Below are 13,938 nucleotides of genomic sequence, written 5' to 3' on the forward strand. Positions count from 1 at the left end.
CCAACCCCAATGCAGAGCCACACAGTGAAGGCTTGCCAGTGGTGGTCAGCAGGTGGCAGGCTGGTGGTGTCACCAGCTCCAATGCAGAGCCACACAGTGCAGGCTTGCCAGTGGTGGTCAGCAGGTAGCAGGCTGGTGGTGTCACCAGCTCCAATGCAGAGCCACACAGTGAAGGCTTGCCAGTGGTGGTCAGCAGGTGGCTGGCTGGTGGTGTCACCAGCTCCAATGCAGAGCCACACAGTGAAGGCTTGCCAGTGGTGGTCAGCAGGTGGCTGGCTGGCGGTGTCACCAACCTCAATGCAGAGCCACACAGTGAAGGCTTGCCAGTGGTGGTCAGCAGGTAGCAGGCTGGCAGTGTCACCAGCTCCAAAGCAGAGCCACACAGTGAAGGCTTGCCAGTGGTGGTCAGCAGGTAGCTGGCTGGCAGTGTCACCATCCCCAATGCAGAGCCACACAATGAAGGCTTGCCAGTGGTGGTCAGCAGGTAGCAGGCTGGCGGTGTCACCAGCTCCAATGCAGAGCCACACAGTGAAGGCTTGCCAGTGGTGGTCAGCAGGTGGCTGGCTGGCGGTGTCACCAACTCCAATGCAGAGCCACACAGTGAAGGCTTGCCAGTGGTGTTTAGCAGGTGGCTGGCTGGCGGTGTCACCAACTCCAATGCAGAGCCACACAGTGAAGGCTTGCCAGTGGTGGTCAGCAGGTGGCTGGCTGGCGGTGTCACCAACTCCAATGCAGAGCCACACAGTGAAGGCTTGCCAGTGGTGGTCAGCAGGTAGCAGGCTGGCGGTGTCACCAACTCCAATGCAGAGCCACACAGTGAAGGCTTGCCAGTGGTGGTCAGCAGGTGGCTGGCTGGTGGTGTCACCAACCCCAATGCAGAGCCACACCGTGAAGGCTTGCCAGTGGTGGTCAGCAGGTGGCTGGCTGGTGGTGTCACCAACCCCAATGCAGAGCCACACAGTGAAGGCTTGCCAGTGGTGGTCAGCAGGTGGCAGGCTGGTGGTGTCACCAACCCCAATGCAGAGCCACACCGTGAAGGCTTGCAAGTGGTGGTCAGCAGGTGGCTGGCTGGCGGTGTCACCAACCCCAATGCAGAGCCACACAGTGAAGGCTTGCCAGTGGTGGTCAGCAGGTAGCAGGCTGGCGGTGTCACCAGCTCCAATGCAGAGCCACACAGTGAAGGCTTGCCAGTGGTGTTCAGCAGGTAGCAGGCTGGTGGTGTCACCAACCCCAATGCAGAGCCACACAGTGAAGGCTTGCCAGTGGTGGTCAGCAGGTAGCAGGCTGGTGGTGTCACCAACCCCAATGCAGAGCCACACAGTGAAGGCTTGCCAGTGGTGGTCAGCAGGTGGCTGGCTGGCAGTGTCACCATCCCCAATGCAGAGCCACACAGTGAAGGCTTGCCAGTGGTGGTCAGCAGGTGGCAGGCTGGCGGTGTCACCAGCTCCAATGCAGAGCCACACAGTGAAGGCTTGCCAGTGGTGGTCAGCAGGTGGCTGGCTGGTGGTGTCACCAACCCCAATGCAGAGCCACACAGTGAAGGCTTGCCAGTGGTGGTCAGCAGGTGGCAGGCTGGTGGTGTCACCAACTCCAATGCAGAGCCGCACAGTGAAGGCTTGTCAGTGGTGTTTAGCAGGTGGCTGGCTGGCGGTGTCACCAACCCCAATGCAGAGCCACACAGTGAAGGCTTGCCAGTGGTGGTCAGCAGGTGGCAGGCTGGCAGTGTCACCAGCTCCAATGCAGAGCCACACAGTGAAGGCTTGCCAGTGGTGGTCAGCAGGTGGCAGGCTGGTGGTGTCACCAACCCCAATGCAGAGCCACACAGTGAAGGCTTGCCAGTGGTGGTCAGCAGGTGGCAGGCTGGTGGTGTCACCAGCTCCAATGCAGAGCCACACAGTGAAGGCTTGCCAGTGGTGGTCAGCAGGTAGCAGGCTGGTGGTGTCACCAGCTCCAATGCAGAGCCACACAGTGAAGGCTTGCCAGTGGTGGTCAGCAGGTGGCAGGCTGGTGGTGTCACCAACCCCAATGCAGAGCCACACAGTGAAGGCTTGCCAGTGGTGGTCAGCAGGTGGCAGGCTGGTGGTGTCACCAACCCCAATGCAGAGCCACACCGTGAAGGCTTGCCAGTGGTGGTCAGCAGGTGGCTGGCTGGTGGTGTCACCAACCCCAATGCAGAGCCACACAGTGAAGGCTTGCCAGTGGTGGTCAGCAGGTGGCAGGCTGGTGGTGTCACCAACCCCAATGCAGAGCCGCACAGTGAAGGCTTGCCAGTGGTGGTCAGCAGGTGGCTGGCTGGCAGTGTCACCAACCCCAATGTAGAGCCACACAGTGAAGGCTTGCCAGTGGTGGTCAGCAGGTGGCAGGCTGGTGGTGTCACCAACCCCAATGCAGAGCCACACAGTGAAGGCTTGCCAGTGGTGGTCAGCAGGTAGCAGGCTGGCGGTGTCACCAGCTCCAATGCAGAGCCACACAGTGAAGGCTTGCCAGTGGTGGTCAGCAGGTGGCAGGCTGGCGGTGTCACCAGCTCCAATGCAGAGCCACACAGTGAAGGCTTGCCAGTGGTGGTCAGTAGGTAGCTGGCTGGCGGTGTCACCAGCTCCAATGCAGAGCAGCACAGTGAAGGCTTGCCAGTGGTGGTCAGCAGGTGGCTGGCTGGCAGTGTCACCAACCCCAATGCAGAGCCACACAGTGAAGGCTTGCCAGTGGTGGTCAGCAGGTGGCAGGCTGGTGGTGTCACCAACCCCAATGCAGAGCCACACAGTGAAGGCTTGCCAGTGGTGGTCAGCAGGTAGCAGGCTGGCAGTGTCACCAACCCCAATGCAGAGCCACACAGTGAAGGCTTGCCAGTGGTGGTCAGCAGGTGGCAGGCTGGCGGTGTCACCAACCCCAATGCAGACCCACACAGTGAAGGCTTGCCAGTGGTGGTCAGCAGGTGGCTGGCTGGCAGTGTCACCAACCCCAATGCAGAGCCACACAGTGAAGGCTTGCCAGTGGTGGTCAGCAGGTGGCTGGCTGGCAGTGTCACCATCCCCAATGCAGAGCCACACAGTGAAGGCTTGCCAGTGGTGGTCAGCAGGTAGCAGGCTGGTGGTGTCACCAGCTCCAATGCAGAGCCACACAGTGAAGGCTTGCCAATGGTGGTCAGCAGGTGGCTGGCTGGTGGTGTCACCAGCTCCAATAGAGCCACACAGCGAAGGCTTGCCAGTGGTGGTCAGCAGGTAGCAGGCTGGTGGTGTCACCAGCTCCAATGCAGAGCCACACAGTGAAGGCTTGCCAGTGGTGGTCAGCAGATAGCAGGCTGGCGGTGTCACCAGCTCCAATGCAGAGCCACACAGTGAAGGCTTGCCAGTGGTGGTCAGCAGGTCGCTGGCTGGCGGTGTCACCAGCTCCAATGCAGAGCCACACAGTGAAGGCTTGCCAGTGGTGGTCAGCAGGTGGCTGGCTGGTGGTGTCACCAACCCCAATGCAGAGCCACACAGTGAAGGCTTGCCAGTGGTGGTCAGCAGGTGGCTGGCTGGTGGTGTCACCAACCCCAATGCAGAGCCACACAGTGAAGGCTTGCCAGTGGTGGTCAGCAGGTAGCAGGCTGGCGGTGTCACCAGCTCCAATGCAGAGCCACACACTGCAGGCTTGCCAGTGGTGGTCAGCAGGTGGCAGGCTGGTGGTGTCACCAGCTCCAATGCAGAGCCACACAGTGCAGGCTTGCCAGTGGTGGTCAGCAGGTAGCAGGCTGGTGGTGTCACCAGCTCCAATGCAGAGCCACACAGTGAAGGCTTGCCAGTGGTGGTCAGCAGGTGGCTGGCTGGCGGTGTCACCAGCTCCAATGCAGAGCCACACAGCGAAGGCTTGCCAGTGGTGGTCAGCAGGTGGCTGGCTGGCGGTGTCACCAACCCCAATGCAGAGCCACACAGTGAAGGCTTGCCAGTGGTGGTCAGCAGGTAGCAGGCTGGCAGTGTCACCAGCTCCAAAGCAGAGCCACACAGTGAAGGCTTGCCAGTGGTGGTCAGCAGGTGGCAGGCTGGCGGTGTCACCAACCCCAATGCAGAGCCACACAGTGAAGGCTTGCCAGTGGTGGTCAGCAGGTGGCTGGCTGGCGGTGTCACCAACTCCAATGCAGAGCCACACAGTGAAGGCTTGCCAGTGGTGTTTATCAGGTGGCTGGCTGGCGGTGTCACCAACTCCAATGCAGAGCCACACAGTGAAGGCTTGCCAGTGGTGGTCAGCAGGTGGCTGGCTGGCGGTGTCACCAGCTCCAATGCAGAGCCACACAGTGAAGGCTTGCCAGTGGTGGTCAGCAGGTGGCAGGCTGGTGGTGTCACCAACCCCAATGCAGAGCCACACAGTGAAGGCTTGCCAGTGGTGGTCAGCAGGTAGCAGGCTGGCGGTGTCACCAGCTCCAATGCAGAGCCACACAGTGAAGGCTTGCCAGTGGTGGTCAGCAGGTAGCAGGCTGGCGGTGTCACCAACCCCAATGCAGAGCCACACAGTGAAGGCTTGCCAGTGGTGGTCAGCAGGTAGCAGGCTGGCTGTGTCACCAACCCCAATGCAGAGCCACACAGTGAAGGCTTGCCAGTGGTGTTCAGCAGGTGGCTGGCTGGTGGTGTCACCAGCTCCAATGCAGAGCCACACAGTGAAGGCTTGCCAGTGGTGTTCAGCAGGTGGCTGGCTGGTTGTGTCACCAGCTCCAATGCAGAGCCACACAGTGAAGGCTTGCCAGTGGTGGTCAGCAGGTAGCAGGCTGGCGGTGTCACCAGCTCCAATGCAGAGCCACACAGTGAAGGCTTGCCAGTGGTGGTCAGCAGGTGGCTGGCTGGTGGTGTCACCATCCCCAATGCAGAGCCACACAGTGAAGGCTTGCCAGTGGTGGTCAGCAGGTGGCTGGCTGGTGGTGTCACCAGCTCCAATGCAGAGCCACACAGTGCAGGCTTGCCAGTGGTGGTCAGCAGGTGGCAGGCTGGTGGTGTCACCAACCCCAATGCAGAGCCACACAGTGAAGGCTTGCCAGTGTTGGTCAGCAGGTAGCAGGCTGGCAGTGTCACCAGCTCCAATGCAGAGCCACACAGTGAAGGCTTGCCAGTGGTGGTCAGCAGGTAGCAGGCTGGCGGTGTCACCAACCCCAATGCAGAGCCACACAGTGAAGGCTTGCCAGTGGTGGTCAGCAGGTAGCAGGCTGGCGGTGTCACCAGCTCCAATGCAGAGCCACACAGTGAAGGCTTGCCAGTGGTGGTCAGCAGGTGGCTGGCTGGCGGTGTCACCAGCTCCAATGCAGAGCCACACAGTGAAGGCTTGCCAGTGGTGGTCAGCAGGTGGCTGGCTGGCGGTGTCACCAGCTCCAATGCAGAGCCACACAGTGAAGGCTTGCCAGTGGTGGTCAGCAGGTGGCTGGCTGGCGGTGTCACCAGCTCCAATGCAGAGCCACACAGTGAAGGCTTGCCAGTGGTGGTCAGCAGGTAGCAGGCTGGCGGTGTCACCAGCTCCAATGCAGAGCCACACTTTGAAGGCTTGCCAGTGGTGGTCAGCAGGTGGCTGGCTGGCGGTGTCACCAACTCCAATGCAGAGCCACACATTGAAGGCTTGCCAGTGGTGGTCAGCAGGTGGCTGGCTGGTGGTGTCACCAACCCCAATGCAGAGCCACACAGTGAAGGCTTGCCAGTGGTGGTCAGCAGGTGGCTGGCTGGTGGTGTCACCAACCCCAATGCAGAGCCACACAGTGAAGGCTTGCCAGTGGTGGTCAGCAGGTGGCTGGCTGGTGGTGTCACCAACCCCAATGCAGAGCCACACAGTGAAGGCTTGCCAGTGGTGGTCAGCAGGTAGCAGGCTGGCGGTGTCACCAACCCCAATGCAGAGCCACACAGTGAAGGCTTGCCAGTGGTGGTCAGCAGGTAGCAGGCTGGCGGTGTCACCAACCCCAATGCAGAGCCACACAGTGAAGGCTTGCCAGTGGTGGTCAGCAGGTGGCTGGCTGGCAGTGTCACCAACCCCAATGTAGAGCCACACAGTGAAGGCTTGCCAGTGGTGGTCAGCAGGTAGCAGGCTGGCAGTGTCACCATCCCCAATGCAGAGCCACACAGTGAAGGCTTGCCAGTGGTGGTCAGCAGGTGGCTGGCTGGCAGTGTCACCAACCCCAATGCAGAGCCACACAGTGAAGGCTTGCCAGTGGTGGTCAGCAGGTAGCAGGCTGGCTGTGTCACCAGCTCCAATGCAGAGCCACACAGTGAAGGCTTGCCAGTGGTGGTCAGCAGGTGGCTGGCTGGCAGTGTCACCAACCCCAATGCAGAGCCACACAGTGAAGGCTTGCCAGTGTTGGTCAGCAGGTAGCAGGCTGGCGGTGTCACCAGCTCCAATGCAGAGCCACACAGTGCAGGCTTGCCAGTGGTGGTCAGCAGGTGGCTGGCTGGTGGTGTCAGCAGCTCCAATGCAGAGCCACACAGTGAAGGCTTGCCAGTGGTGGTCAGCAGGTGGCAGGCTGGCAGTGTCACCAACCCCAATGCAGAGCCACACAGTGAAGGCTTGCCAGTGGTGGTCAGCAGGTGGCAGGCTGGTGGTGTCACCAACCCCAGTGCAGAGCCACACAGTGAAGGCTTGCCAGTGGTGGTCAGCAGGTGGCTGGCTGGTGGTGTCACCAGCTCCAATGCAGAGCCACACAGTGAAGGCTTGCCAGTGTTGGTCAGCAGGTAGCAGGCTGGCGGTGTCACCAGCTCCAATGCAGAGCCACACAGTGAAGGCTTGCCAGTGGTGGTCAGCAGGTAGCAGGCTGGCGGTGTCACCAACCCCAATGCAGAGCCACACAGTGAAGGCTTGCCAGTGGTGGTGAGCAGGTAGCAGGCTGGCGGTGTCACCAGCTCCAATGCAGAGCCACACAGTGAAGGCTTGCCAGTGGTGGTCAGCAGGTGGCTGGCTGGCGGTGTCACCAGCTCCAATGCAGAGCCACACAGTGAAGGCTTGCCAGTGGTGGTCAGCAGGTGGCTGGCTGGCGGTGTCACCAGCTCCAATGCAGAGCCACACAGTGAAGGCTTGCCAGTGGTGGTCAGCAGGTGGCTGGCTGGCGGTGTCACCAGCTCCAATGCAGAGCCACACAGTGAAGGCTTGCCAGTGGTGGTAAGCAGGTAGCAGGCTGGCGGTGTCACCAGCTCCAATGCAGAGCCACACATTGAAGGCTTGCCAGTGGTGGTCAGCAGGTGGCTGGCTGGCGGTGTCACCAACTCCAATGCAGAGCCACACATTGAAGGCTTGCCAGTGGTGGTCAGCAGGTGGCTGGCTGGCGGTGTCACCAGCTCCAATGCAGAGCCACACAGTGAAGGCTTGCCAGTGGTGGTCAGCAGGTAGCAGGCTGGCGGTGTCACCAGCTACAATGCAGAGCCACACAGTGAAGGCTTGCCAGTGGTGGTCAGCAGGTAGCAGGCTGGCGGTGTCACCAGCTCCAATGCAGAGCCACACAGTGAAGGCTTGCCAGTGGTGGTCAGCAGGTAGCAGGCTGGCGGTGTCACCAACTCCAATGCAGAGCCACACAGTGAAGGCTTGCCAGTGGTGGTCAGCAGGTGGCAGGCTGGTGGTGTCACCAACCCCAATGCAGAGCCACACAGTGAAGGCTTGCCAGTGGTGGTCAGCAGGTGGCAGGCTGGTGGTGTCACCAACCCCAATGCAGAGCCACACAGTGAAGGCTTGCCAGTGGTGGTCAGCAGGTAGCAGGCTGGCGGAGTCACCAGCTCCAATGCAGAGCCACACAGTGAAGGCTTGCCAGTGGTGGTCAGTAGGTAGCAGGCTGGTGGTGTCACCAACCCCAATGCAGAGCCACACAGTGAAGGCTTGCCAGTGGTGGTCAGCAGGTGGCTGGCTGGTGGTGTCACCAACCCCAATGCAGAGCCACACAGTGAAGGCTTGCCAGTGGTGGTCAGCAGGTAGCAGGCTGGCGGTGTCACCAACTCCAATGCAGAGCCACACAGTGAAGGCTTGCCAGTGGTGGTCAGCAGGTGGCAGGCTGGTGGTGTCACCAACCCCAATGCAGAGCCACACAGTGAAGGCTTGCCAGTGGTGGTCAGCAGGTAGCAGGCTGGCGGTGTCACCAGCTCCAATGCAGAGCCACACAGTGAAGGCTTGCCAGTGGTGGTCAGCAGGTGGCTGGCTGGTGGTGTCACCAGCTCCAATGCAGAGCCACACAGTGAAGGCTTGCCAGTGGAGGTCAGCAGGTGGCAGGCTGGCGGTGTCATCAACCCCAATGCAGAGCCACACAGTGAAGGCTTGCCAGTGGTGGTCAGCAGGTAGCAGGCTGGCGGTGTCACCAGCTCCAATGCAGAGCCACACAGTGAAGGCTTGCCAGTGGTGGTCAGCAGGTGGCTGGCTGGTGGTGTCACCAGCTCCAATGCAGAGCCACACAGTGAAGGCTTGCCAGTGGTGGTCAGCAGGTGGCAGGCTAGCGGTGTCACCAGCTCCAATGCAGAGCCACACAGTGAAGGCTTGCCAGTGGTGGTCAGCAGGTGGCTGGCTGGTGGTGTCAGCAGCTCCAATGCAGAGCCACACAGTGAAGGCTTGCCAGTGGTGGTCAGCAGGTGGCTGGCTGGCGGTGTCACCAACCCCAATGCAGAGCCACACAGTGAAGGCTTGCCAGTGGTGGTCAGCAGGTGGCTGGCTGGTGGTGTCACCAACCCCAATGCAGAGCCACACAGTGAAGGCTTGCCAGTGGTGGTCAGCAGGTGGCTGGCTGGCGGTGTCACCAACCCCAATGCAGAGCCACACAGTGAAGGCTTGCCAGTGGTGGTCAGCAGGTAGCAGGCTGGTGGTGTCACCAACCCCAATGCAGAGCCACACAGTGAAGGCTTGCCAGTGGTGGTCAGCAGGTGGCTGGCTGGCGGTGTCACCAACTCCAATGCAGAGCCACACAGTGAAGGCTTGCCAGTGGTGGTCAGCAGGTGGCAGGCTGGCGGTGTCACCAGCTCCAAAGCAGAGCCACACAGTGAAGGCTTGCCAGTGGTGGTCAGCAGGTAGCAGGCTGGTGGTGTCACCAACTCCAATGCAGAGCCACACAGTGCAGGCTTGCCAGCAGTCTGCAGGTTTACCCAGTATAGGTAATATATCTGCCCTGACCGTGCTTTGCAGACCAGGTATCAGTGGTTAGATGGACCCTTGCCCCAACACTGTGTGCCGGAGATGCATATGCAGTGAATACACAGATTACTGTGATGTACAGCTCAAGATACACAGCACTGGGTACAGAGAGCTGAGATATTACACAACCAACATACTGCAATAATGACACTTACGTGATGTGAATGATTTGTTGTGCTGGACTGCACTTCTGCACACAGAGGGACAGATTTATCAAAACATTACAGACAGTTTTTTCTTCTAAAACTGTTCCAACCAGCAGAGGAACTGTTCTGCATGATGGTAAGAAACTTCTCAAACCCTACATAATATTGGTAGTTTAGCATGGATTTCTAGAGCTGCACTACACTAAGAAAAGTGCAAATCCATCCCTAAACGGTTGCAGATTAAGAAGTGCTTAATAGCAGTTCTACAGATAGTGCAGTGCAGGCTATGCATGATTTGTGAAGTGCTCCTCCCCCTCACTCAGAGCCTGCTGGCAGCAGATGTATTGGTTACCTCGGCAACAGCAATTTCCCTCACACACTGCACTGCCTGAGAGAGCTTCCTAACTCCTCCTATTCCTAACAGTTTAAAGTGACACTTAGCCCGACCCCAAAAAAATGAGTTTTACTCACCTCGGGCTTCCCTCAGCCCCCTGCAGCTGATCGGTGCCCTCGCCGTGTCCCTCCGATCCTCCTGTCCCCGCCGGCGGCTACTTCCGGTTTCGCCGTCACCGGCCGTCAGGCTGGAAACGCGAGTGATTCTTCGCGTTCCCAGCCACAATATTGCCCCCCTATACTGCTATTGCAGCAAGGAAGGCCGCAATAGCAGTATAGGGGATGCTATTGTAGCTGGGAATGCGAAGAATCATTCGCGTTTCCAGCCTGACGGCCGGTGACGGCAAAACCGGAAGTAGCCGCTGGCGGGGACAGGAGGATCGGAGGGACACGGCGAGGGCACCGATCAGCTGCAGGGGGCTGAGGGAAGCCCGAGGTGAGTAAAACTCATTTTTTTGGGTCGGCTTTAGGTTCACTTTAAGAAGGAATCTGCACTATTTAGTGATTTCTTAGGATGTCTGAGACAACAGATTTCTAAAAACCTACTAATATTTTGTCTCACACACCCTTGATAAATGTCCTCCAGAGTCACTTGAAGTCTGCACGAATCTGTGATCTGCAGCTCAGATGCAATGCACTGGATGCAGTGAGAGTAGACAGGGGGCCTGATTCACAAAGAGGTGATAACTCAGTTATCACGCCTAAAAGACTTTAGGCGTGATAACCTTTGCACTAGCAAAGTTATCACCGCTTTGTGCAGTAACTCGCGCAAAGTCCCATAGGGCTCAATGGACGCGGTGCGCTACGCACGCAAAACTTTGCGCGCGGGAGCTTCGCGTGAGTTGCTCACATCACGCCTAAACTATGTTTAGGCGTGATAAAGGGCTTTTCACAGGTGTGCAAAGTGTTTGCACCGCTTTGTGAATCAGGCCCAGGATGTTGTGCTAACAGAACCTATGAACCAATACCCGTCCCGAGAAGGACTCTTCTGGCCTCAGCAGGACGCTAACAGCAGCAATACCAGTCCTGAGAAGGATTCTCCTGGCCTCAGCAGGACGCTAACAGCAGCAATACCAGTCCTGAGAAGGATTCTCCTGGCCTCAGTAGGACGCTAACAGCAGCAATACCAGTCCTGAGAAGGATTCTCCTGGCCTCAGCAGGACGCTAACAGCAGCAATACCAGTCCTGAGAAGGACTCTTTGGGTAATCAGGACGCTAACAGCAGCAATACCGGTCCTGAGAAGGACTCTTTGGGTGAACAGGACGCTGTATAAACAGCTAGCAATGCAGATCAGAGGCCTAACTACCGCTTTCCCTATCTCAGCAATGCTCTCTGTCCCTTCTCTCTCTAACAGCAGCAGAGAAATGTGTCCAAAATGGCCGCCGCACCAGCGTTTAAATATGTAAATATCACGCCATGGCTGGTGCACCCCCCCCCCCCCCTCCCTACTGCCTGCTATGCTGGGGAGATGGAGAGCAGTATGCTGTGGCCACTTCAGGTTCGCTGGAGGCAAAGCTATCACTGACCCTTACTTATCACCAGAGTGAGTTCTCTTATGTGTGACAAGATGTGTTTTAAGTACAAAACATTTCCCACACTCAGCACATGAATATGGCTTCTGGACAGTGTGAGATTTTTGATGTTTGACAAGGTCCGATTTCTGCCGAAAACATTTCCCACACTCAGCACATGAATAAGACCTTTCACCAGTGTGAGATCTCTCATGTACGACCAGATGAGATTTATGTGCAAAACATTTCCCACACTCAGCACATGAATAGGGCCTCTCACCAGTGTGAGATCTCTCATGTACGACCAGATGTGATTTCTGTGCAAAACATTTCCCACACTCGGCACATGAATAGGGCTTCTCACCAGTGTGAGATCTCGCATGTCTGACAAGACATGATTTATCTGCAAAACATGTCCCACACTCCACACATGAAAAGGGCTTCTCTCCAGTGTGCGTTCTCTCATGACTGGCAAGATGTCCTTTTTGTGCAAAACATTTCCCACACTCAGAACATGAATAGGGCTTCTCACCAGTGTGATACCTCTCATGAGTGACAAGGTCTGATTTATGCACAAAACATTTCCCACACTCAGCACATGAATAGGGCTTCTCACCAGTGTGAAATCTCTTATGTACGACAAGGTGTGATTTCTGTACAAAACATTTCCCACACTCAGCACATGAATAGGGCTTCTCCCCAGTGTGAGATCTCTCATGTCTGACAAGCTGTGATTTCCATACAAAACATTTCCCACACGTGGGACAAGAATGAGACCCTCCAGCAGGGGGAGAGCTGTGCTGGGTAGGAGGCCCCTCAGGGTTAGACAGGTGAGGGGAGTCTGGGGGAATATTTGGGGTCACCAGGATATCTGCAGAAGACTCTTGTCCAGTGACATCATCATTCGTTGTACAGTCTGCGGATACAGAGAGACGAGTCTCTGAGAGGTTCCTGATGCCGGGACTCCGTGCTGCAAATAGAGAAATATCACTTCTTGTTAGAGAATTCTGAGGGGAGGAGCAATTATCATTAGGGAGGGTCAGTGAGCTGCTGAGAATTTCAAGTTGGTGCAAAGGTTATGCAGATAGAAAATTGACCAGATGCAGCAGTTGCATAACTTTGCATATAATTAGCATACAATTTGCACCATCCCAGCGTTATTTGCATGTCACTGACCCTCCCTACAGCTATAGCATTGGCCATACATGGAAAGCAGTAAATTGTAGAGCTTGATGAGACAATGGCAGCAATGTGTTACTCCTGTGACAACAGACCTCTATGTACTTATAGCAAGAGATCTGTGTTATGTTTGTAGAGCAATGTGGTGTCACTTACACATTCTTATTACCATTGTATCCTCGTGTCACTCATATGCCCCTTGTAATGTCCCTTTATCTCTCTCTTGTCCCCAATTGTGCAAATAAAGATATTGTGACGTTACACAACACTAAATTATCGGAGCTGCGAGGTGGAGGAATTCTCCATCTATGTCATGGAGATCCCAAACCACTAATACTGCAGTAGCTGGGTATACATACATATATATATATATATATATATATATATATATATATATATATATATATATATATATATATATATATATATATATACATACATATATACATATATACATATATATATATATATACATACACACACACACACACATATATATATATATATATATATATACACATATACATATATATATATATATATATATATATATATATATAATGTGTGTGTGTGTGTAATATAAATATATATGTATATATGTGTATGTGTGTGTATGTGTGTGTATGTGTGTGTATGTGTGTGTATGTGTGTGTATGTGTGTGTATGTGTGTGTATGTGTGTGTATGTGTGTGTATGTGTGTGTATGTGTGTGTATGTGTGTGTATGTGTGTGTATGTGTGTGTATGTGTGTGTATCGTTTTCCGAAAGGAATAGGAGGCGGCCGTGTAGTGTATTCAATGTTCCCTTTATATAAAGAGACTCCACTTGGTGGAAGGTTAAGAAGGTTTATTAGCACGATAGACAACGCGTTTCGCGGTCCAAGCCGCTTCCTCAGGTCAATTACAGGTGCTTTTAAAACAAGTAAAAAATCAATAAAAAGACGCTCAGAGTTTTAAAACATAAATGTAGACATATGGTAATATGTTCTTGAAATAATAAAATCGATTACAAAAATAAACCATTTAAATTCATGGGATCCAGCATTTTGTCAAGGTAGTATACATATAAAAGAGAAGGAACATGTAATAACAATCGCGAGTCAGAAGTTAGTTGGTACAAATCAGTTCGACTGCTATCAGATGGGATAATACATGGTAGTATGGGGGGGGTATATGTATCAGTTCTAGATGGTGGTAAAAACATATATTCTGGGTAGTGATTCAGGGTTTAAAGATCTGGATGGACTGGGGGGGGGGAGGGGAAAAGGATAAGTGGGGACCATTACCGATGAGACCAGTGTATCTGGATATGTAGCCTGGGGAGATACAGTGTAAAAATGTCTTGTAGGACATCTATAGGGTATGAGGGGACGTTAGGGGTAGTACCACAGCCTGGGGACGTTACTTCCCAGTGTAGCCCTGTCTTAGGGAGATCTGTAGGGTATGAGAGAACGTTAAGGGTAGTATGGTCCAGGAGGAAAGTGTAGGGGGGGCCAGGAGTGTGGTTAGGTAAGTAGGGAGGGTCGCCCTGGACCAGAACAATATATCCACTCCAGGTGGGTCCCCATGTGGGTTTCTATGTGGGAGTCAACCCAGCATATGGGTCT

General features: G+C 55.3%; 1 protein-coding gene across 1 annotated transcript in view; it reads right to left on the minus strand.

The window, feature by feature from the left end:
- Nucleotides 1–10,795: 10,795 nt before the first annotated feature.
- The window catches only part of LOC137537309 (zinc finger protein 300-like), a 24,759-nt gene continuing 21,616 nt past the window's right edge, over nt 10,796–13,938 (minus strand). Inside the window, exon 2 of the mRNA XM_068259383.1 lies at nt 10,796–12,123. Coding sequence (XP_068115484.1) covers nt 11,171–12,123 — 953 coding nt within the window. The 3' untranslated portion in view covers nt 10,796–11,170. The remainder of the gene's footprint in view (nt 12,124–13,938) is intronic.

This window comes from Hyperolius riggenbachi, chromosome 10 (genome assembly GCF_040937935.1).
Source record: "Hyperolius riggenbachi isolate aHypRig1 chromosome 10, aHypRig1.pri, whole genome shotgun sequence".
In the NCBI taxonomy this organism is placed as follows: Eukaryota; Metazoa; Chordata; class Amphibia; order Anura; family Hyperoliidae; genus Hyperolius; species Hyperolius riggenbachi.